We start from the raw sequence: 25,158 nt of genomic DNA on the forward strand, positions 1-25,158 counted from the left end.
GTTCCAGCGCAAAAAATATCCCCTCTGGTGAGTGTCAGAAGGATAATATATATTGTTGCTTTTGGAACCATAAAGAGAGCAACACAGGTCAGAATTATTATTTGGTATGATTTAGCGGGAGGGGGAGGAGGAAGACGAGAGGTGCCGCATCAGGGAAACTAATTCCGTTGCAGGGAAGAAGAGGATGGTGGCGGCAGAAGGCCAGATAAGGGTGTCTGCTCGGATTTATTTTTACCAAGAGAAATTTTAAACCTCCTCGTTCTGTGGGCGACGGGGGCCTTGTAAAAACGGCAGGGCCTTGTAAACGCAGTCTGGCCAGGAGGAAGTACTTGCGGCGTCCCCGCGGCAGGCCTTCGACATGCCGAGCCAAGCTAAACGGAGCCCCCAAAGGCGGCTGGGGGAAGGCCCCCGTAAACACAGGTGCACTCACCCCGCTCGGCCCCCGCTCCCAGAAATCTGTTAAGAATTAGGCTCATGGAGGAGACACTGCAGCAAGACCAACCAGAGCCCTCCTGCCTCGCTTTCCTGCTTGGAAAGAAAGGCCTGCGAGGATTCAGAGACCAGAGAGAGAGAGAGCGGCAGGACCGGCTGATTTCACCTTCCCCAATCTCGCCACCTTTGTGGTGAACTTATCAAAGCTATCATATTTAAAATGATCTGCACCCTTTCTTTTGTTATCCCCCCAAAATACTCCTATTAGGGTGGATAAAAATCAATGATTAAAAAAAAATCGGAATTTTTGATTTAAATTGGATTTTTAAAATAAAATGCTTTTGGAGGAAAAATATTTCTAAAGATAGTTTTCTCTTGAAGTTACATTATAGTCCAAAGGCTATTCATCAGGAAATAAGGATTTGTTTTAAGTTTTTCATGTGTGCTAAAACTCAGTCTAAGTTCTTTTTTTTTAAAAAATGTTTAACCACATCAGTTAACAAACATGGATACATGTGCTATAATGCTATTGTTTTAGTTAAATAAATTGTTTAAATTGTTATTAAGGAAATTATTATTTTTCTCCTTCCAATAAAGTGCAGCAGAAAAGTTGTCCAAATATAAACAGTTAACTTACTAAATCTGTTAAGTCTTTGGCGAGACCTTGAAGTGCTTGCCAGTCAACTAATAAGCGTTCACAGTTAACTTATTAAACCTCACAATAATTTCATAATTATCTGTCTATGTATTTCTAGTAGTATAACCAAATCAGTGATTTTTGATAACTGCAAAAAATTTATTTTTCCAAAAATGAAGCCTTCATCTGGTTGTAAATGTTAAGATTATACCAGCAAGAATGAGTCTTTCTGTAAAATAATTATTTAAATCAAGTCTTACTGATTTAAATCGATCTGATTTAAATGAAATCCACCCTGACTCCTATACTGGAAGTTTGGTAGAGTCTGTTGTTGTTGTTGTTGTCACCATCCCACCCCTCAGCAGGAGACCCCAGGGCTGGTTACAATAACATAAATGATACCATTTAAATCAAGCCAACAAGCAAAACACTCATACACTAACTAGCAATTTCCAGGCAGGTCATAAACATGTTACATAGTCATAGTGATATGTGGATTTACTTTCCACTCAAGGCCAGAATAAATGGGTTCATGTCCATAGCATAGGGATGGCCGCCCTCTAAACGCTGATTGGCTCCAAGCCACCCCATTGGTCCTGGTCAGCCTGGCCAGCTGTCAGGGAGGATGCTGGGAGTTGGAGTCCAGCAGCATCTTGAGAGTCACCAGAAACGCCCCACCCCGATGCCGTACTTTGAGTGTCAGGTGCTGCCCCACCACTGCAAGGATGGTTCCACAGCCAAGAGGACCAAAGCAGAGCGCACGCCACTCACCTGGTGCCATTTCCCTCACCACCCTCAGCCCAGCTGGATGTGGGATCTGGAACCGGGCCTAAGGCCATTAGTCCTGCATTCGACATGAGTCTGGCTTCCCAAACCCCCAGGAAGCGTTTGCTAGGCTCACCTAGGAGACATCAAGCTCAGGAGCTACACGTCTCGTGATAAAAGAGCCAGCAGCAGCTTTTAAAAGGCAGCTATCAGGTTCAAAACCACAACCGCTCCAAACTTAAAAAAAAAATCCCTGAAAGGAAGCTTCTGGCTCGCAGATTCCATTTTTAGGAGGTGGTTAGGGATTGAAAACAAATGAAAACATAGGAAGGGGAAAGAGAGGCCAGCGGAAGCTGACGCTCTCAAAGGCCGAGAGGGAGATTTTCCAAAGCAAAGCGCTGCCAAGCTTGGGCCCCCAAAGCCCACCTGCCTTCCCCACAGCAGCCCCCTAAGTGTTGTTCTGGCTTTGGAGGGACTGGCTAATTATTAAACATTAACATCTCCTATACAGCACTATGCACCACAAGGTGCAGGCCCATCGGCCTTTACACGAGTGCAAGGGAGGCGGACAATAAAAACATTCCCTTTCGCAGTCAGGGCAGGATTCGAAGCCAGGGCTTTAAAAGCCCCCCTGGGCCAAAATGGCCTCTTGCATTTGCCCATCCAACCTTTCACTACAAACACTTTATTCCTTCAGATCTCCCCTGCCCCCTCTTTTTTTTAACATCCAGCGCTTTAAATGCCACGCTGAGAAACATCAGAGTGCTCTTATGCGCATGTCCTGCTTGTGGTCTCCCCAGAGGGCCCACTGGTCGGATGCAGCACCTAAGCTCTTCAGATGCACGCCAAAACATGGGGCTACCAATTTTAATAATAATAATAATAATAATAATAATAATAATAATAATAATAATAATAATAATAATAATAATAATAATTTATTTATATCCCACCCTCCCCAGCCGAAGCTGGGCTCAGAACGGCTAACAACAGTAAAATAATACAGCATTCTAAAATCAATTCGTTATAAAATCAGTTCAAATCAAATTGATGGCAACCATTGGGCTAGAGTTCTAAAAGAATTACCAAAGGAGGGGGTCAGACAGTGCCTCGGCCAAAGGCCTCGTGGAACAGCTCCGTCTTGCAGGCCCTGCGGAAAGATGTCAAGTCCCACAGGGCCCTAGTCTCTTGTGACAGAGCGTTCCACCAGATCGGGGCCACGGCCGAAAAAGCCCTGGCTCTGGTTGAGGCCAGCCTAACCTCCCTGTGGCCCGGGACCTCCAAGATGTTTTTGTTTGAAGATTGTAAGCTCCTCCGTGGGACATACCAAAAAGAAGGCCAGCTATGTGGAGGTGGACTTGCTCACAGCCATCCCACATTAGGCCAGCCTCTCCCTTACCTCCCAACCAAAGACAGTGATCTTTTTAAGGGGGGGGGGCTAATGAGGGACCAGTTTTCTGTTTTGTACTCCATGAGGTGCCACTTGAACTGATGGTGTTAGAATACTTTAACAAAAAGGAGGGCCAATCTTCCTATGTGGATCTTGCGTTTAGACCCTTCAAGTTCGGGATCACTAAACTCAAGAAGGCCACTGTAGGTATTGTCCTTCTTCCGGGGCACTGTGATTTTGCACAGTGAGAACAAGGTGCTCCCGGCAATTGGCTTGGCCTGCGCAGGCCACAGCAGCAGTCAGTAGTTCTGCACGGCCTGCAGAAGCTAAGAAGAATCAGCCCAGGAAACTGCCCTGGGAAGGCTTGTCTCTTTGGGGCCCGTGAGAGTTTGCTACAACCCTGGACTGGCCAGAGGGGAGGCCCAAGATGAAGCACCGCTAACAAACCTTCACACTCCTGGCTCCTCAAGAGCTTATGCTGAAGCAAGTAGGCTTTGTGCCCTCTACGGACAGCAGAAAGCACCCCCTCAGCTTTTTGACCTCTTAAGTCAGCCATTTCCTTGTCTACATGAGGACCATATACAAACAAGACACACGCGGGCAGAAACACACCAGCACACACACTGTCCCTCCTGCACAGATGAGAAGGGGTTCGGCAACTCACTCCCCTCTTCCCTTGCCCACTCATCACAGCCTCAAACTGATGATGAGGGGAGGAGGCAAGTTGCCAAACCCTGTACTGAGTCTACAGTGGTGCCCCGCAAGACGAATGCCTCGCAAGATGAAAAACTCGCTAGACGAAAGGGTTTTGCGGTTTTTGAGCTGCTTCGCAAGACAAATTTCCCTATGGGCTTGCTTTGCAAGACGAAAATGTCTTGCGTTTTTTGCAAGTTTGTTTCCTTTTTCTTAACACCGTTAATACAGTTGCGACTTGACTTCGAGGAGCAACTCATAGAACGCGGTGTGGTAGCCTTTTTTGAGGTTTTTGGCGATTTTTGAAGCTTTTCCAAAACTTTTCCGACACCATGCTTCGCAAGACGAAAAATTCGCAAGACGAAAAAACTCGCGGAACAAATTAATTTTGTCTTGCGAGGCACCACTGTACTTTGAAATATTGTTTTCCCTTTTTTGCAGTTATTGTCGAAATTGGCAGAGTCTTGGTGGAGCAGGAACAAAATCACTGTGGAGCTGAATCACCCCTGGGTCTACACCAAGGAGAATGAGGTTCCGAAAAGGCACCATTGGGCTTCTTTCTTCTGCCAGATAGGGAGGTGGTACTGAAGCCTTTAATTCCCAGACACCACAGTCTAACCAAGACAGGGAGGCCAAGCTTCACCACACTAATGACCCTGTGCAGCACCACTGTGGGCAGGCAAGAAGCATGCAGGCCTGGTCTCTGGGCTTGAAGAGGAACTCTAGGGCGCAGCCAGGCAACAAGTCGGCCTGGAATACCCTCCCTTCTGTAAGTGGTTTCAAGCAGCTTGGCAAAACCTGACCTTGGCCAGCAACTATTCAGAATGGCAAAAGCCCCACCAGAAAGCCGCAAGGCTGGATGACTCAAGAGACCGAGTGGTCATCAAGCTCCACATTCCATGGGCGGGGAGTCAAGCTGTTTATGGCTGGAGGGATCAGGGTTCCTGTCCTGGCAAGAGAACAGCTGGGCCCAAAGCTGCCAGGAGGGGCACCACAGCAGCCATAAAACAGGAAGGGGTTGCTGCTTCAAGCCACTGACTAATCTTCCAGGAAAAGTGGGATTTGCAAGCCTTTGCCTTCATGCCCCCACCCACCGATATGAGCCATCCTCTGCAGCTGCAGATGATTTACAGCGGGGCTTCATTGCTGAACGGAGTGCTGGCCATCAAACCAGCCTAAAGAAATGTCCCCTGGGCTCCAGAACTCTTTCCTTTAAGTTCTCAAATGTGTGGGTGCAGGAAAAGGTGCTCTGGGGAATTCTGGTGCAAGCTAAGCCCTCCTTTCGAGGCTTCACTCCCCAAGGGAACACGTCAGACACTCCTTCCTGGGTCTCCCCTACAACTGAGCCAGAACGCAAACTGCCAACCGCCAGCAGCTCACTGCATGCCTCACCTTCCACCTGTGCCTGGAGAGAAGGCAAGGCAAATTTTTCAATAGCCTGGGATAAGCAAATGTTAAGCAATTGTCGCACACAGGCAAGAAACTCCCTGCTCTGTCAACTCCAAGTGGAGAGCATACGAGCCCTGGGGCTGGATCAGGGCGAAGGGGGCTCCTCATCTTGTCCCACATCCTGTTCTCGCAGTGGCCAAACAGAAAGCAGAAGCCCACAAGCAGGACATGCTGAGTGCAGATGCCTTTCCCCTGCCCTTCACAACTATGGCGCTCTAAAAGAAGGCCTTTCCCAAGCTGGAACCAGCCTGTGCCTCTATCCGTCAGTGCCAAAATAAAGCAGCACTGTTCCACCAAGAGTTTAATTTGTAAAAAGAATTAATCTTAGCTGCCCATGTAATTTTTAAAAATTAGTATTTGTTCTTCTCTTAACAAGGGCACTACCATACAAGAAGAAAACTGATCAGTAACAGGGCAAAGTCCACATGGTAAAGTGCTGCAAGTTACACAGCAAGGACATGTCAGAAGGGCTGCTAACTAGTTTAACAACTGTGGTTGCCGCTTGTCATTTTAACTGTGCTATGGGTGCATCAATAGTTGCTTTGCTATTATTAACGCTACCCTGGCGGCTAATGGGTGATACACCACCCTAGATGGAAGAGACAACGTTAGCATTGAAAATTCAACATGCTGGGTGAGAGAATTGAAGACAAAAACATGGCAGTCCATCACCGGGCAAGAAAGTTTGCTAAGGAGTGAGTTCAATTCCTGCAGCAATCAGGAGGTTAGCATATTATGCTACCTGCCAGCAGAGGGTGCTAGAACACAGAGCAAGGTAGCCCCCCCCTCCCAAACCCAGAATACCCTTTCCCCCCTGCGCCTTGCATTGCACATACTGCTTCATGGCTATCAGCTTGGAGTCCATGTTCTCCTGCTTGCCCTTCATTGCCTGGACATCAGTCAATATCTTTGTCACGCTGTCCTGACGAACCTTGATATCTTCATTCTTTATGCCAGATACCTGCAGGCAGAGGAAGATTTCTTACTTACGGCTCTTCATGGCTTCCAAACGAGAAAATAGCTGGCTGAGCATCACAGACAGAGTGTGCACTGCCTCTTCTCAAAGAGAGCGGCAGTCAGAGTCAACAAAGCTGCTGAAGACCAATGCCATATAAACTGCACCCCTTGGCAAAGGCGGTTCCTGAGCCCATCTCAAAAGGTGGTAGGATCACCCATTTGCCAGCAAAGAAGGCAAGCACACAGTTCACTGAAGTGTAATTTTATTTGATTGTGCTTCCCAGCATGCACTGCCACTCTGCTATCCAACCTTGGCTACTGCATGAAAGAATGATGTGCTTCTGAATTTTCTAGCGCGCGCTCTTTCTCTCTCTCTCTCTCTCTCTCTCTCTGTGTGTGTGTGTGTGTGTGTGTGTGTGCTGCAATTTTACACACACACACACATTTGACTGTTAAAAAAACACCCTCAAGCATGGCTCAGGGGGTATGGCTCAGGGAAGTAACAGAAACAAGCAAGTTTGAACAGTGGGGGTCAGAGCAGTGAGAGTATGGAAACAGGGGCACATAGTTCCAGTTACAGATAGGTAGCCGTGTTGGTCTGCCATAGTCAAAATAAAAAAATTCCTTCCAGTAGCACCTTAAAGACCAACTAAGTTAGTTCTTGGTATGAGCTTTCGTGTGCATGCACACGAAAGCTCATACCAAGAACTAACTTAGGGGCACATAGGTAAGGGTTCTGTGTAGCTTCTGCCTTCTCCTCAGTTAGGAGAACCGCTAATCTCAGTTGCAGAGAGAAAGCTATTTGCTGCTTTCATGAAACAATTTTGGGAACACGGTTTGTTGCTTCTGGTGAACATTTTACATGAACAAGCAGCACTACAGATAAGCAGAGACTGAAGAGACATGAGGACAGCCAACAGACTGTAGAATTTAGAGACAGGCTTATTTAGGGAGCATTCTCAATGCAAGAGAGGTGCACTGATTAACGTGACATGATATGCAAGACATCCTAGCCTACAAGATGGCTTCAGCTGAGCCAGGGACTTCCAGGCTGCTCAGCAAGGCAAGCAGTGCAAAAAGAAAAGTTCAACAAGAGGAGAGATTGCCAGGGCCTCCTGCCATACACAGAAGCACACAGGAGGAGGTGGCGCGTTGGCAAGTTCACAGTCTTCTGTGCGCTCACTTATGCATGCGCACACACTCACCCACCCAGGTGCCTATCACAGGCCACCTCAAATTGGGAGATCTGAACCAAAGTTCAGACAAGACAAGGCAATAGCCAAAAACACTGAGAAGGAAGAAGCAGAAATCTGCTCTCTGCACTATCCTGAAGCACCAAGGCAGCTAATGGCTGAAAGAAACAGTGCTGTTTCCATCCCATTCCATCTGTTCCTCAAAAGCTCCTTTGAATCTGGGCCAGCGACTGTTACGGAGGACTCACATTGGTGACTTTCCTCTTGATGTTCTCCAGGAGATGCTCTTGGCCGCGGAGGAAGTAGTGGTGCTGGAATTCAGTGTCGTCCTTCTCGGGCTTCACCAGACCGCCCTGCTCGATGTGGATTACTTTCCGGAAGCCATCTGGAAGGCAAAGGAGCAGAGCAGGTTGGCAAGAAGGTCAGGGGAATGCTGGAGAAGCCAGCCTGTATTTCACATGCAGCGTAAGCCTGTAGGGCAACTGGACCTCCCAACTCCGAGACTTTGCTTTCCCCCAGCATCAGAACCAGAAAGTAGTATCTGCTGAGTCTGCAGGTTGCTTAATGCTGTCATTTTCCTGAGCCAACTTTCCAAAGTGAATCATACAAAATAGCACATCAGCGAATGATCTCAGCTCCCAAAATGCAAGGCAGGTGTTCCAGGAGGAGGAAACACAAATTGCCTTGCTAGAGCAGAGCACGGTTCACCTAGTCCAAACTCGTCTCCCCCGAGGCACCTGGCTGGCCACAGGCAGTGATGGACGTTCCTGTTTAGAACTCAGAATACGCCCTCTTTGAAGTTGGGAGTTCTCGTTTTTCACATTTAGAGCCATTAGCTGCTCACAGTCATATTCTCCATGAACCTGCTACCTCCTGTTTGAGTCCCACGTAAGGAGGCACAAGCTCCTCCATGACAGGCCCCTTGCGGTCCTGCTTGCAGGCCTGGTACTCAACCTTTCCTTTAACCCAGACACTTTTCGTAGACAATGCCAATTCTATGTTAACAGTGCCAAACATTTAATCCTAACGTAATTTTGCCAAGATGAGCCGCCGTATGGCAGAAGAGGACGTCACTTTTTTCTTCACTACACCTGAAGAAGCTACTAGGCCAGTCTGAGAAGCCCCAGCACTTTTGCCCACAAGTCCTGCACGGTGCAGCTCATGTTCTGACAAACTGCCAAGGTGCCCTAACCCTACCTCCAGGCAAGCCCCTCGTGTTTGCAAGAGACTTCTGAAGTCAAGCGCACAAACTGTGCACCAAACAAAGAATATACTTACACATGTTCAGCTGCCGGACAAAGCTGGCCATGTTGTTGTGTTTGAAGTATTTAGGAAGGACTTCCTTGGCAAACTGGCCTTGGTCGAAGACATGGAAGCTGTTTCCACTCTGCAACAACAGAAAGAGAGATGAGCAAGGCTGTGCGGCAGCACTGCCACTGACCTCAAGCAGCTGGGCTGGCCCCCATGGCTGGCAACCCCACACGGAGGAGTCGCCCTTCAGGCACCGACGGATGTGAAAACAGGGCTATGCCTTCAGCCAGTAGAAATAGGGGCCAGATTCAGGCAATCAAGAACCACATGGCAGCCACTTAAGTGCACACAAGGGCAAAACATAAAAGCCCACAGTGGTTGCAGGTAATCACTGATCACGGCATTCAATCATGAGAAACTGGGAAGTCTGGGAAGCAGAAGGGTGGGTACACTGGGCTTAGTCACCTGACAAGTGGATTTTTACACCCTTTACAATGGGCGTGGTTGCTCACACATCACTCTCGAAATGTCAACGCCTGGAAAAAACCCAGAAGAATTGTTTTTTTGGGGGGGGGGTTCAATTTTTCCATTACCCCCCCCAGCAAAACTTTCCTATTTCTACACTACTCTTGGTCCATATGAAGATTTGACCAATAGGATTCTTCAGGAGGCCTGTGCAGAACGCCAGTGTGGCTTGTTTAGTATGCTAAACCTGAGGAACCCCCTGAGCCAAAGCCCTTTGAGAAATCCACACAGGCACAGGGTTGACCACAGATTTGCAGGGGGAGCTGAGCAGGTATCGTAGGCCTGCCAGATGCAAAAACCCACCTGCTGTAACTATGGCAAAGTGGGCAGAGAGATGAGGCAAAAAGGCAGTCCATGTCAATGACTAGAAGATTGTGTGGCATCTGCTGATCTTAACTGCCTCAGCCTTCTTCCTAGCTCAGCCACAGAGTTCCCAAGAGCTGGAGGGTGGAGCAAGAGGGGAGGACAGAGAGGCAAGGCAGCCGGCAAGAATGTGTGGCTGACTCACCCAACATTCCTTAACTGGTGCCAACCCCACTGGATCGCACGGCAGCCCCAGAGTTTCAACTACATACAGTGGTGCCTCGCAAGACGAAAATAATCCGTTCCGCGAGTCTCTTCGTCTAGCAGTTTTTTCATCTTGCGAAGCAACCCTATTAGTGGCTTAGCGGATTAGCGCTATTAGCGGTTTAGCGGCTATTAAAGGCTTAGCGGCTAAAAGGCTATTAGCAGCTTAGAAGGGGGGGAGCGAAAAAAATCGCAAGACTCGCAAGACATTTTCATCTTGCGAAGCAAGCCCATAGGGAAATTCGTCTTGCGAAGCGCATCGAAAAACGGAAAACCCTTTCGTCTAGCGGGTTTTTCGTCTTGCGAGGCATTCGTCTTGTGGGGCACCACTGTACACAGGAGCCAAGTTTCTTAGCTCCACGGCAGACCAGGGAAAGACCTATGTAGTGAGGGACCCAACAGTGCCTGTGGTCCGCTCAGTGTGTCCCCATGTGAAGAACGGATAAGCTAAAACCTTGAGATTTACTTGAGTGCACTGGCCAAGGCAGTAGCTAACTGGGGCTCTCTTATCCAGAACTGGCATGCCTTCTCTTTGGAGATGCAAAGACAGAGGGCAGAGGGGAGTTGGAGCAAGGCACTGAGAAGTGCCCACAAACAGCACATCTCTTGATGCACTGCAGGTGGCCACAGGCCTCCTCTTGCCCTCTGCTTTCTCCATATACAGTCAAATAACACCGAAAACTCAGACGTGTTCTGGTTTTCAAATGTTTTTTGGAAACCAAACATCCGACAAGGCTTCCGCTTGAGTGCAGGAAGCTCCTGCATCCAACCGGAAGCCGCACCTCAGTTGTCAAACCTTTCAGAAGCCAACCGGGCTTCTGGAACAGATTCCGTTCGACAACCAAGGTTTGATTGCAATTTTTTGTTTTGTCTTAACCACATTTTCCTTCATTTGAGGAATTTCCCTTCCCTCCTGCATGCTCACTTGAGCCAAAGGGCTGCCCAGGAACTCCAGCTTGACAATAGCCATCCCAGCTCAGAATTGCCTCAAGACTAGAAGCTGTCCAGCAGGAGCAATATTTCAACCTTTGGCTATGCGAAAGGCATGCAACCATTTTTACTGAGCAAGATGACACGACTTCTCTGTCTCACATAGCAGGAATTTTATTATCAAAATATAATAGTCTCTACAGGAGACAAAGAGAGAGAGAAATTTCAATCTGGCAGAGTGATATAAAATAGTGAAAGGCTTTTTACAACTGGATTTTCTTTCATGGCAGGAAAAAGCTCTGCCACTGAGTCATCTTCTTTTTAAGACAATTCCATATGGTGGGAGAACAAAACCAGCTAATGCCAATACTAGGATAGGTGGGAACCAAACCAGACCAGCTGTAGACAAATCACAACCCTGCAACAAAAGCGTGCTAGCTCCAGAGCAAGAGGACGGCATCTCGGACCACCCAAAAATGCAGCAGAGAAGGATGCACCGACCGCCAAAGCCCTGCTCACATGCAGCCCTGCACCTCTCCAAGGCTGCCTACCCTGGGCGAGGGACTGCTACAAGAGCCCCGTCTCTGGAGCCACCGCTAGCAAAAGGATCACTTGGCACATTGCCCCCAAGCGCAAGGTCACACCCCCCCACACACATCTACGCCAGGCTCTTCCTAGTCCCTCCAAACACCAGATGTGGGCTTATCCACACAAGAGGCTCCAGCTTGAAAGGATCAGAACACCACTGACTCAAGTGGAAATAAATACCATTTGCTACACGAAGTGCCTAAAATAATGAGGTGCTGTACAAAGTTTTAGTACGCACATGGCCTTAGATCACTCAATACCAAAAGCCAACAATAACCAGGGTCTCACTGTCCACTTATTTGCCTTCTGAAAAAGCCAAGATTCAAGAGTCTGGAGGGACAGGGCAGCCTGATGCTGGAAGAGACAAGGTGCCGAGTTTTTCATTTTCTGTCATTTTAAAGACAGCAAAGCCAGTCTCTGCAGAAGGTGAGATGTGAAGGGCCCAGAAGGGGGAAAACACAAATTTTAAAACGGGGAAAAGTTTTCTTGAATTTTCCTGAGGATTATTTCAATTATTCCCCAAGGAAAACCTGGAAATTTTGGGAAACACTAAAAAACAAAAACAAACAAAAACACCTCTTATTATTCTCTCCTACTGGCCCACTTTTTTGGGTAGGGGGGGCAGTTTAACCCTTGGATCACATCTGAGTGCTGAAGACGGATAAGGAGATTGCAGAAAAGCCGAATGAATTATTTACATCTGTCTTCACAGCGGAAGATGCAGAGCAGATTGCTGCGCCTGAACTAACTTTTGCAGGCAAGGAGTCCAAGTAAACCCCCCGCCCAACCCCAAGGATCAGTACTGAGAGCGGTGCTTAACTTGTTCACAAAGGACTTAAAGCTAGGGGTGAGAAGTGAGGCAGCCAAGTGCGTTGATAATACCAAACTGTTTGAGGTGATAAAATGAAGACAGAAGGTGAAGAGTTCCAAAAGGATCTCCAAAAGGATCTAATAACTGCACCATAGATTCCATTCCATCAGACTGATGGGGCAGCAGCCTTCAGGACCTCCTCCTTGCTTCTGCTGCAAGACCACAAACATTTGGGTCCTCTCCAAATCGTTTCACTCCTGCTGCTCACTACAAGGTCTCTGTAACTAGACCAGGGGTCGGCAAAGTTTTTGTGGCTTGGGCCAGTTCACGATCCCGCAGACGCTGCGGTGGGCCGGAGTGTGCGTGCATGCGCAAACGCTATTTCCGGTGCGGAGGAGGCATGCGCAGCTTCCCACTGGCTGCAGGAGCTTCCTTCAGCCAAGGGGAAGCTGGCAAACGTCGCGGAAGGCAGTCCCTTCCGCTCTGCTCTGGTTTAGCACGCCGCATGGGAGCCAACCGAGTGGGCGGTGGGGGTCCATGGGCCGGTTAAACGACTCCCATGGGCCTTAGGTTGCAGACCCCTGAACTAGACAAACGCTGGCTCCCTCGGCCTGAAAGCGAGATGAGTGCCGCAACCCCATTGTCACCTTTGACTGGACTTAACTGTCCAGGGGTCCTTTACCTTTACATTTTTACCTCTGTAACTAAGAACGAGTGCCTGAGCTGACTTTTTTCATTATCCCTTCCAGTCTGTTTCCCTTTTGCTGTGTGTCTTAAGATTGTGAGCCTGAGGGAGAAGACTGCCTTCTTATCAATCACTGTAAGCCACTTTGGAAGACTTTTTCAGCTGAAGAGTCTTGAATGTATGTCAATTCTCCCTCCAGGATGGATTTGATTTAAATCACTAGTCAGTAAGACTTTTTTACAGAAAGACTCATTCTTGCTGGTATAATCTTAATATTTACAACTGCCCCAAATAATCTTACAGAAACCTCTGGAAAATTCATTTACCAAAAAATTTAAACATTTGGACTATAATGTAACTTAAATAGAAAACTATCTTTAGAAAGATTTTTCCTCCCAAAGCATTTTATTTTTAAAAATGTGATTTAAATTTTAAAAATCTGGTTTTTGGGTTTGTTTGTTGATTTTTATCCACCCTGTCGCCCTTCCACCTAACCTTCCATTTTTACCCTGAAAAAATGATCACACACAGCAGGGCCTTTTGGCTGTGACATCTGCCTTTATGAATGCCTAAAGTATCAAGGAAGATCCACCCGGCCTCATCATTTGTTAAGAATTTTGCCTTTTGGCTTGGCCTGTGGAAACTGTTGGTTTGTGGTGCTCTTGCTTTCACTTTCTGCAGATTAATTTTTACCTGCTGGTCTGGTGTTGTGCGTGTGCTGCTGCTGCCGCCTTTCACTGTTCTCATTTTTCATTTGTTTATTGCTTTGTTGGTTGCAGTTTAAACTTGGTTTTTTTTATTTTTAGCTGCTTTGGCTGCCTTGCCAAAACAGGGGTGTGTGAACTCTTTGAAATTAAAATCCATTGCACATTATCTGTCACCATCAATCAAAACTTCAATAAGGTAGATGAGTCAGAAATCTAACATCCAGGTTTAGGGTACATTTCTAAATTTTGATCTTGGCAAGCTGCAGCCGACCTCAGATTGACGGAGTCAATAAAGGCACTTGGGAGAGCTACATGAAGTCAGTAAAACTTAGTTTGGCATATGACACAGACCATGTGAAGAGGCCATGCTAGTAAGCAATAGTATATTTATTATTTTATTTAGAGTAATTGTACCCTGTTCTTCAGCCAAAAATGCTCCCAGAGCAGCTTACATGAAATCAAAACAAGACACTCCCTACCTACAGGCTAATATGATAAATACATAAATACACAACACACAAAGGAAAAGGGACAAGGAGGAAGAGGAAAATAAAATTCAAAACATAGGCACCAACTTCTCCTATACTGACCAGCTGGCATAGTTCAGAGGCTGGAGGAGCCTGATGGAGCTGGCTAGCTGCTGAAGGTGTCAGCTTGCCAATCAATACACAATTATTAGTAACATACTCACAGGGCACTTTACAATATACACCCCTTGCTTACAAGGGATACTTCTAACATATATGTTCACCACATTTTATCAAGACTGCAAGGAATCTTCCTAGTTTATTAATGGAGGCACATTTATAAAGTGACAGCCTTCCATTGAGATGGAAGCTATCACACAAATCAACTCCAGACCGGCTGTCACTTTGGTCAGCCCACAAAATTATGACCGGGAAGTCTGAAGATAAAGACGGAAAGAATACTTGTCTCTGGTTTCTAACCCTGTACATACGGAGGCCAAGGAAGACAGTCAACACATTCACAAAGGGTCTGCTTCTCCTTCCAGTGGCTGTTGGAAGACCCCGTGGAGAGAAAAGGAACAGAATTCCATGCTGGATACATCTCAAAGTCTTTAAGGCACACCTAGAAGTATTCATTCCACTAAACCCCTATTCAACAGTTAATCTTATGGCAAGGCCATTTTGAAGGGAAGGCCTTAAGAGGTGGTAATGGTGGGCCAACCCCAGACACAAGAAATTACCAGCTACCAGTTATAGCGCCAAAAACTAAGCCCCTGCACCTTCCACACACTCCACCCAGTTTTGCAGCTGGATAACGTCCTTAAATGGGCGGCCTTAACACACCTTCTGCCAAAGTCAGAAGAGCCATGACTTGATTAACAAAGAAAGAAACCACTACAGTGGTGCCCCGCAAGACGAATGCTTCGCAAGACGGAAAACCCGCTAGACGAAAGGGTTTTCCCTTTTTGAGCTGCTTCGCAATACGATTTTCCCTATGGGCTTGCTTTGCAAGACGAAAACGTCTTGCGAGTGTTCCGATTTTTTTTCGCTCCCCCCCCTTTTTCTAAGCCACTAAGCCGCTAATAGCCTTTTAGCCGCTAATCCGCTAAGCCTTTAATAGCCGCTAAGCCTTTAATAGCCGCTAAGCCTTTAATAGCCGCTAAACCGCTAATAGCGCTAATCCGCTAATAGGGTTGCTTCGCAAGAGGAAAAGACCGCTAGACGAAGAGACTTGCGGAAAGGATTAATTTTGTCTTGCGAGGCACCACTGTACTTGAGTAGAAGTTACAAACAGGCAGCATTCCTGGACTAGGGTATTGCTTAGGGGGGTGGCAATATTAATATTTTGTATATTTATTTTGGATCCTATGATTTATGTGGAAATTGTTCTGTTTGGTTGTGTACTTTTTGATGTTTTGTTTATTGTTTATGACTACTTTCATTATATTTGTAGTTCTGTAATTTTTTAAGCCACCTTGCCTCTGAAGTAATCAGACATACTGGGAGCAGCTAATCCCTTTCCCCTACCCCTAACTAGGGTTATGGACTTTCACTACTATTTTTTTAAACGAATACAGGATTATTTGTATAACTCTTTTATTTATTATTTTATCTATATTATAAAATTGCCTTCCAGTAACTTTTAATATTAGTATGATGTCCAAAAGAGCACAAGTAGTTTAGCATCTCTATCTGGCAGCACTGTAAATAAATAAATAATAATAATAATAATAATAATAATAATAATAATAATAATAATAATATAATTTATTACTTATACCCTGCTCATCTGGCTGGGTTTCGCCAGCCACTATGGGTGGCTTCCAACAAAAGTTTAAAAATACATTAAATCAACAGTAGTTAAAAGCTTCCCTAAAGAGGGCTGCCTTCAGATGTCTTCTAAACGTCAGATAGTTGTTTATTTCTTTGACATCTGATGGGAGGCTGTTCCACAAGGTGGGTGCTACTACCGAGAAGGCCCTCTGCCTGGTTCCCTGTAACTTCCCTTCTCACAGAGAGGGAACCGCCAGAAGGCCCTCGGAGCTGGACCTCAGTGTCCGGGCAGAACGATGGGGGTGGAGACACTCCTTCAGGTATACAGTGATACCTTGGGTTAAGTACTTATGTCGTTCCGGAGGTCCATTCTTAACCTGAAGCACCACTTTAGCTAATAGGGCCTCCTGCTGCTGCCGCGCCGCCGGAGCACGATTTCTGTTCTCATCCTGAAGCAAAGTTCTTAACCCGAGGTACTATTTCTGGGTTAGCCGAGTCTGTAACCTGAAGTGTATGTAACCCGAGGTACCACTGTACTGGGCCAAGGCAGTTTAATGCCTTAAAGGTCAGCACTGACACTTTGAATTGTGCTCAAAAATGTACCAAAACCAGCTGATGGCATGGCTCCCCAAATCTCTTTTCTGATGAGAGCAGCTTTTGCATCTCATTTGGAAACCAAGGACCCAGAGTCTGGAGGAAGAATGGGGAGGCACACAATGCCAGATGCTGGAAGTCCAGTGTGAAGTTTCCACGGTCTGTGTTGATTTGGGGAGCCATGTCATCAGCTGGTGTTGGTCCACTGTGCTTCATTAAGTCCAGGGTCAAAGCAACCGTCTACCAGGAGATTTTGGAGCACTTCATGCTTCCTTCCGCAGACGAGCTTTATGGGGATGCTGACTTCATTTTCCAGCAGGACTTTGGCACCTGCCCACACTGCCAAAAGTACCAAAACCTGATTCAATGCCCATGGGATTACTGTGCTTGATTGGCCAGCAAACTCGCCTGACCTGAACCCCATAGAGAATCTATGGGGCAATGGCAAGAGAAAGATGAGAGACATAAGACCGAGCAATGCAGAAGAGCTGAAGGCTGCTATTGAAGCATCCTGGTCTTTCATAACACCTCAGGAGTGCCACAGGCTGATATCATCCATGCCACGCCGCACTGAGGCAGTAATTGATGCAAAAGGGGCCCAGACCAAGTACTGAGTACATATGCATGCTTCTACTACTCAGAGGTCCAATATTGCTCTATTTGCAGTCCTTGTTTTGCTGATTTCATTTAATATTCTAGTTTTCTGAGATTGTTAATTTGAGGTTTTCATCAGCTGTACGAAATAATCATCACAATTATAACAAATAAAGGCTTGGCATATCTCGCTTTGCATGTCATGAGCATATCTCATATATTAGTTTCACCTTTTAAGTTGAATTACTGAAATAAATGAACTTTTCCACGATATTCTAATTTTCCGAGTTTCACCTGTAATCCACCATTTGGTTACCACTGCAGCCAACTTCTTAGAACCCAAGAAGTAAGACCTCAACACAACGCAACGCTCCTGCTATTGTTCCCTGTGGGAAAATGATTGCTTGTACATAAGAGCATGAGCAGAGTTCTTATTATTGCAGAGTGATTTTACAGCACGAGATATTGCTAAGAGCATGATGAGCACGTGAACACCTAAATGATTGGCTCACGTAGCATAGGACTCTCTTTGTCTGCGGGCAGGGGCAAGGTTGCATTCCTTTTGATTGTTACTTTGTTGAGTACGAGACACAACAAGTGCTGTGCAGGAGGAGAGAGGATGAATTATTTTTACTACACACAATAAACATTGCACGGCTAAGCCAAAGCTTTTTCTTCAAGTCATCTTGGTGTGAGACTGATTATTTCGGATGTCGAGCTGGTTCTCGACAGTTCCCCAGCAACTGAGGTGCAGAGACAGGCTGCTACCTGTGATTCTCTCCCAACAATAGTATTTTTTTTTTACTTACAGAGAAGAGTGGGATTTGCCCTCCTCTTCAAGCAACTATTTCCTCATGTTAATGAGAACATGGCTGTACAAAACCAACATTTTCAATCCTATAATTAGGTCATCAATCCTATAATTGGGACTCCATGAATTACTTCCCGCTGTATTGAATTAAGCTGTTCATTCTCATTAGGTTGATGCTTACTTCAGAAACCCCTCAAGAGTACAGAAGAAAAGAATGAGAGGCTTTGCTTTCCTGCTCTCAAGGACTTCAACCTAAATCAAACATCTGAGATGACACAAAAAGTTTAAAGAACTAAGGTTGCACTGCTAACTACACATACCTCAGAACAAACTAAACACATGCACAGATTGATGTGCAAAGTCAACAAAACTTTGTTTGAGGGAAGCCTGTATTCCAATGGGGTGGAACACTGTGGATATTCCTGATTCATTTCTTTACATAGAAGCGTTCTGTACTGTGTCACTGCCTCTGAAACAGAATAAGCTGGGCACAACAAGCACCCTTTGCCACCCAGTGGCCCTCTTGCTAAGACTCAGGCAAGTGCTCCTTATGACAGGAATTCCCAATATGCCTTTCGGTAGGAAAGGAATGTCCGTGGGGGGAGAGGGGGCATCTAACTACACGCTTTCACCTTAGAGAATTGAGAAGAAGCAAAGAGGTCAGAGTTATGCATTCTCCTCTACACCTCCTGGCATTAAAGCTGAACAATCTGGAGAACAGATACTGAATCTCGCTGCAAGAGACATAAACATTCCCACGAAAACTAATGACTAGCTTCACTCAGCTGTGCTGGAACCACAATGCTTGGAATTCTGACCACAACCTTGACACTGAAAAAGACAGCTAAATATAAACTGGAGGTTATGTGATTGGAAAAGGTCACAAATGGTCTTGAAAGACCTACATTGGCTCCCAGTACGTTTCCGAGCACAATTCAAAGTGTTGGTTGCTGACCTTGAAAGCCCTAAACGGCCTTGGTCCAGTATACCTGAAGGAGCGTCTCCACCCCCATCATTCTGCCCGGACGCTGAGGTCCAGCGCCAAGGGCCTTCTGGCGGTTCCCTCATTGCGAGAAGCAAAGCTACAGGGAACCAGGCAGAGGGCCTTCTCGGTAGTGGCGCCCGCCCTGTGGAACGCCCTTCCAGCAGATGTCAAAGCGATAAACAACTACCTGACATTCAGAAGACATCTTAAGGCAGCCCTGTTCAGGGAAGTTTTTAACATGTGATATTTTACTGTATTTTTGGTTTTTATGGAAGCCGCCCAGAGTGGCTGGGGAGGCCCAGCCAGATGGGCGGGGTATAAATAATAAATTATTATTATTATTATTATTATTATTATTATTATTATTATAGAATAAAAACGCAAACAGGAACAATGTGGTAGAAAGAGCAAGGGGGCAAGGAGAAGATGACAAAACCAGCAAAGGATATGGGAAATCAATGGCTACAATGGTAGGGAAGAGGCAGGAAAGGACCACTAAGTGTGGCCTGTTGGCAGGGGCCAGAATTACTGTAAAGAAATACTGATCTCTGTAGCTTGGGCCAGTCACACTTCTCTGAAGTCTCTCAGCCCCACTCACCTCACAGAGTGTTTGTTGTGGGGGAGGAAGGGAAAGGAGAATGTTAGCCGCTTTGAGACTCCTTAAAGGGAGTGAAAGGCGGGATATCAAATCCAAACTCTTCTATAGCACCAGGGAGCAACCAGAATGTGGACACTGCCTGCAGATTGTGGCCTCCGGTCAGCATGGGCTCCTAGGCCAGCGGCAAGAGTTTCCAACCAAGACTGTCTTCTAGGCTGCATCAAGAGAAGTATAATGTCCAGGTCAAGGGAAGCAATAGTACTGCTCTATTCTGTGTTCATCAGACCACACCTGAAGTAATGTGCCTAGCTCAGGGCACAGCAATTTAAAAAGGATATTGACAAGCTGGAACATGTGCCGCTGGCAACCAACATGATCAAGGGTGTGGAAACCAAGCCTTATGAGAAGTGGTTGAGGGAGCTGAGTATGTTTAGGTTGGAAAAGAGAATTGAGAGGAGATATGATAGATATCTTCAAACATCTTGAAGGTCTGTCATGTGGAAGATGGACCCACCTTGTTTTCTCCTGATCTGGAGGACAGAACCTGAACCAATGGGTTTAAGCTACAAGGAGATTCTGACAAATCATCCGGAAAAACTTTCTGATGACAAGAGCTGTTTAGAGAAAAAAACTTGTTTGGGAGCTGTTGGGCTGTCCTTGGAGATTTTTAAGCAGCGTTTGGATGGCCATATATAATAGATGCTTTAGTTGAGAGTTGGACTAGTTGACCCTCAGAGTCCTTTCCAACTCTATAATTCTATGATTCTATTATTCATATTGGAAAACTTGAAAATGTACTGCATATTACCATGGCATCTTTTGAATGTGCAAAACTTCATTCTCAGAAACCCTGTAAGGTGAAATTCAGAAACGCTAGTGCAAAATTCGAGTGAAAGATGGAAAGTAGCATTAGCCATGTAATAGTACTCGGCAACAGCCAATAAACTCGCACTTTATATTGATTCTATAGCCCAAACCCATTCCCACAGGGATGGGGGACCTGTGGCTTTTCCTATGTTGCAGGACTCCAAATTCCCTCACCCCAAACAGCATGGCTGCTGACCAAAGCTACAGTTTAATGTAGTCTGGATGGCCAGAGATTTCCCTTCCCTGCAGCATGTTGAACGACACTTGCTGTCCATGACCCAAACACTGAGAGTTTCTCCGGGACAACCGGGCCCAACTCTACACGAAGCCAAAACAGTCAAACAAGTTTCCAGGTAATGGAATGCCATGCGCTCCCTCCCTTCATCTGCAAACGCCAGGCAGCCCCGCCAGGGGATTGCACGGGACACCGGCGAAGGTCCCGACGCAGGAAGCGGCGCATCTCCTGCGCCCCAGAGTCCCAGCTGGGAGGGCCGGGGGCCGCGGAGCCCAGAGACCGAAGAGTCGGGCAGGGGCGGAAGAAGGCGGCTCAGCCTCCGCCTCGCAAGGAGGACGTCCCGGGTTCAACCCCCCGCGGCCTCTCCTGCCCCACAGCCTGGGGAGCCGCCGCCGCTGCTGCCAGCCAGGGCCGGCAATAGCGGGCCCGATGGGCGAAGGGTCTGGCTGGGCGGGAGGCGGCTTCAGGCCCCGGGGAGCCTCTGCCGGGCTGCGATCCGTGGGGCGGGGCGGGGAGGAGGGCGCCCCCCCCCCCGAGACCCCCCGCCCGGCCCCCTCCCTCACCGGGCTCCAGCAGATGAGCGGGTCCGTCTCCGGGTCCTCCACGAGGGTCCACAGCTTGGTGAGGAAGGCGGGCACGTTGCTGCCCCCGCCCGCCACGCCGCCGCCGCCGCCCTCCATGCCGCCCCTCGCCGAGGCCTCCGGGCCCCGGGCCGGGCCTGCCTCCGCCGCCCGCAAGCGAGGCCTCCCTCTCCGCGAAGAGCCAGGCGCCGCTCCCGAGGCTGCTTCCGCCGGCCCCCGAGGGAGAGAGCGGGCCGGGGGTGGCGGGGGGTGGGCGGGCGCGGCGGCCCCGGAGCAGCCTCCTCCCTGCGCCCTCAGCCCCTCAGAAGGAGCCAGGCATGGCCGCCGCCATCTTGTGACGCCAGATACACAGGCAGCGCGCAGGCGCCGGAAGAGGAGAGGCCCCGCCCCCCTCGCGCCTGGGCGGCCGGGGAGGGGAAAGGGCCGCCGCGCGCATGCGCCGCCCCTGGCTGCTGCTGCTGCTGCTGCTGCTCTTCCTCGGGGCTCCCTCCCCCCCAATATAATTCTGCCCCTTTAAAATACACGCTTTGCAGGCACAAGCAAAGGGGTGTGTGTATATGGATAGAGATTGTGCAGGTTTGCATATATATCAGTCCGTTCTGCCCCTATTGAATTTAGAGGGGGCGTGGCACGCAGAAGAGGGTGAAACTGCGGAACTCCCGCCCACTGGAGGCTGTGATGGCTCCCAAGCAGATTCGTGCGGGAGAGGGTTATCAAAAACTCGCCAGGATGGGTACGCTCTTCCCTTATGGTTGGAGGCAGCAATGCTTCTAAATCCCAGTTGCTGGAAACCACAGGAGGGTTCTGCTTGTGAGCTTCCCAGAAGAGGCTCCTGCCATCTTTTTATCAATCTCTAAGCTATCCTGCGAGTCTTCCTTGGCTGGAGTGGTTAGGGTTAGGGTTAGCTTGTCTTTATAAATACTCGCAATGGCTCACAAAATACCATTAGCATAATATAAAGGTAAAGGTAAAGGGACCCCTGACCATTAGGTCCAGTTGTGGCAGACTCTGGGGTTGCGGCACTCATCTCGCTTTATTGGCCGAGGGAACCGGCATACAGCTTCCGGGTCATGTGGCCAGCAGGACTAAGCCACTTCTGGCAAACCAGAGCAGCGCACGGAAACGCCATTCACCTTCCCGCCAGAGTGGTACCTATTTATCTACTTGCACTTTGGCGTGCTTTTGAACTGCTAGGTTGGCAGGAGTAGGGACCGAGCAACGGGAGCTCACCCCGTTGCGGGGATTTGAACCGCCAACCTTCTGATCGGCAAGTCCTAGGCTCTGTGGTTTAACCCTCCGCGTCCCACGTCCATTTAGCATAATATACGCAGGTTAATTTAGTTTCCTATGCATAGCAGGTATATAATACTTTCAGACAATTTGCAGGACATCTGCAGCGCTTCCAGTCCAGGCCCCGATTATCTTTCTTTTACTCGGCCACCTGCAAGCCATTCTGCCTGGCTGATGCGTCCAACTTGTTCCTAGCTCTTAAAATCCCCCCCCCACTCTGGTTCCACCTTTAATATTACAGATGTTGGGAGGAAGGAGTACTGGAGCTGGGGTGGGCATGGTTACGACAACCGTGTAATGGCGGCCATTGTTAATGCAGCAGGTTATAGGTGTGGTGTGGATGAAGCTGGTGTGTGTTTGCTGCTGCGCTCACCCCATACAAACAAAAAACCCTCCCCTGTACTTTGCAGGAAAGATAAAAACTGCCTTCTGGATCAGACCAATGGCCCAACTAGTCCATCATCCCGCATTGCAGAGGGTTGGGCTAGGTGACAATTTGGATTCCATCCAATTAATACGATTCTATGATCCTCTGATCCTGTACTCACATTGGCCAACCAGATATCCCTATGGCGGTGGTGTCCAGACTTTTTTCAGAGGGCCAGATTGGATGAAGTGAAGGGCCGTGGGCGCTGACCAAATGAAGTTCTTTTTTAGGACTGAAGTTGTTGAGATTTTTTTGGGGGGGGGATTTTACCCTAGGGAATAAACTACCACAGGGGCTGGATTAAACCGACCGGTGGGCTGGATTAGGCCCCTGAAACGGACTTTGGACATGCCTGCTGTTATGTACTGAAATTCTCACCCTGGGCCAGCAGGGGGATACTGTAGATAGTTTTCACTCAGGTCCACATATGCAAATAAGGAATTGAAAGTGACGTTCAGTGATTGGATAGTTACAGAAAGTTGTTACTGTTGTGTTGTAGTGGAGCTCTATATAGGCAGGCTGGTTGAACCCTTCAGTTCAGTTCTGTTCTGGCCTGTGGATAAACAAGAGCTGTTTGAAGAATCGCTGTGTCGTCTGATATGTTCACCCGCAACTTAACACCTGCCCTGTGGGAAGCTGCAAGCAAAATTTGAGCACAGGGGCACACTCCCTTCCTGTTGTTCCCTGCAACTGGTATTCTCAGAAGCGCTGCTTTCTCATGTAGACAGAGCATGGCCTCCATTGGCCAAGCCACCCATGAGGCAAAGTGAGGCAGGGGGCAGCAGATCCTGCGGTGCTCTCCTTGGAGGCGAAATCTGCCCGGCATGCTGCCTCTGCAGTGGCCTCTTGGCCAATAGGTCTCCTCCCACCCTTGTTTCCAATGTGGAAGTTTATTCCCTGCTTGTGCCTGATGTAGGTCTTCACTTACCCCTTCTTCACAATAATTTTTTTTATTCCAGTAGCACTTTAGAGACCAACCAAGTTTGTTATTGGTATGAGCTTTTGTGTTGTTATATCAGTGTGCATGCACACGAAAGCTCATACCAATAACAAACTTAGTTGGTCTCTAAGGTGCTACTGGAAGGAATTTTAAATTTTGTCTCGACTACAGCAGACCAACATGGCTACCCTTCTTCGCAGACAGGTGTAGGGGAAGCATTTTGTGGTTTGCCTAGGGTTCCAGCATGTTGAGCCAGCCCTGCTAGGAGCCACTGATTTGAGTACTAAATTGAGAGTTCCCCTCATTGTCCAAATTACGACCAAAATTCCATGCGCTAACCTTGTGCTTCATTACTTTGCGTATAACTGTGCCGTGTGTTTCAATGATTGACAGCAGTCACACAAAGGGAAAGGAGGAGAGCTTTTCTTTTTGCTGCTAGCTTTCATTGAGAAAGGGGGGGGGGGTTGGTTTGGAGTGACAGCTGCCTGTTGCTCCATCGCAACTATGCTGAAGTCTTGCAGTTTTCTATTGTTTAAGAACCAGTAGTGATGTACATGAGAGCTGGACCATAAAGAAGGCTGGAGAATGGATGCTTTTGAATTCTGGTGCTGGAGGAGACTCTTGAGAGTCCCATGGACTGCAAGAAGATCAAACCTCTCCATTCTGAAGGAAACCAGCCCTGAGTGCTCACTGGAAGGACAGATCCTGAAGCTGAGGCTCCAAGACTTTGGCCACCTCATGAGAAGAGAAGACTCCCTGGAAAAGACCCTGATGTTGGGAAAGATGGAGGGCACAAGGAGAAGGGGACGACAGAGGACGAGATGGCGGGACAGTGTTCTCAAAGCTACCAGCATGAGTCTGACCAAACTGCGGAGGCAATGGAAGACAGGAGGGCCTGGCGTGCTCTGGTCCAGGGGGTCACGAAGAGGCGGACACGACTAAACGACAACATTGTTTAAGAACAGGGGAAGAGCCTGCTGGATCAGGCCAATGGCCATAATTCTTATTCTTATTCTTATTATTATTGTTATTATTATATTTCCACCACGTTCGCTGTCAGAGCCGGGGTGGTGGACTAGACACCGGCTCTGACAGCGAACGTGGTGGAAATATAATAATAACAATAACAACAACAACAACAACAACAATAATAAATTTTAATTTATATCCTGCCCTCCCCAGCCGAAGCTGCTGTGACGGCAGCAAGAATATTATCGGCACAAAAATGGAAGCAAGAAGAATTACCGGCGATGGTAGAATGGCGGATGAAATTGATGGACTATGCAGAATTGGATAAATTAACTGGAAGGATTTGAAACCTGTGGGACCAGAGATTCTTAGAAGACTGGAGTAAATATACGAACTATTTGAAAAGTAATAGTATTGAACAGATTACACTAGTAGGACTGTAAGAAG

The 25,158-nt window shown here is 47.6% G+C and overlaps 1 protein-coding gene and 1 long non-coding RNA gene across 3 annotated transcripts in view; one reads left to right on the forward strand and one right to left on the reverse strand.

Annotated features, from left to right (window-relative positions):
• HSF1 (heat shock transcription factor 1) overlaps positions 1-21,224 on the reverse strand; it is a 40,579-nt gene extending 19,355 nt beyond the window's left edge. For both annotated transcript variants that reach the window (XM_081204734.1, XM_081204733.1), the window contains exons 1-4: positions 21,068-21,224; positions 8,795-8,903; positions 7,765-7,901; positions 6,203-6,327 (exon numbers count right to left, since the gene is read on the reverse strand). In XM_081204734.1, coding sequence (XP_081060860.1) covers positions 6,203-6,327; positions 7,765-7,901; positions 8,795-8,903; positions 21,068-21,184 — 488 coding nt within the window. In that variant the 5' untranslated portion in view covers positions 21,185-21,224. The remainder of the gene's footprint in view (positions 1-6,202; positions 6,328-7,764; positions 7,902-8,794; positions 8,904-21,067) is intronic.
• A 3,132-nt stretch (positions 21,225-24,356) lies between these two features.
• LOC308593217 overlaps positions 24,357-25,158 on the forward strand; it is a 285,688-nt gene continuing 284,886 nt past the window's right edge. Inside the window, exon 1 of the long non-coding RNA XR_014010860.1 lies at positions 24,357-24,695. This is a non-coding gene — a long non-coding RNA (uncharacterized lncRNA). The remainder of the gene's footprint in view (positions 24,696-25,158) is intronic.

The sequence above is a fragment of the Podarcis bocagei genome (assembly GCF_964188305.1).
Source record: "Podarcis bocagei genome assembly, chromosome: 8".
Taxonomy (NCBI): domain Eukaryota; kingdom Metazoa; phylum Chordata; class Lepidosauria; order Squamata; family Lacertidae; genus Podarcis; species Podarcis bocagei.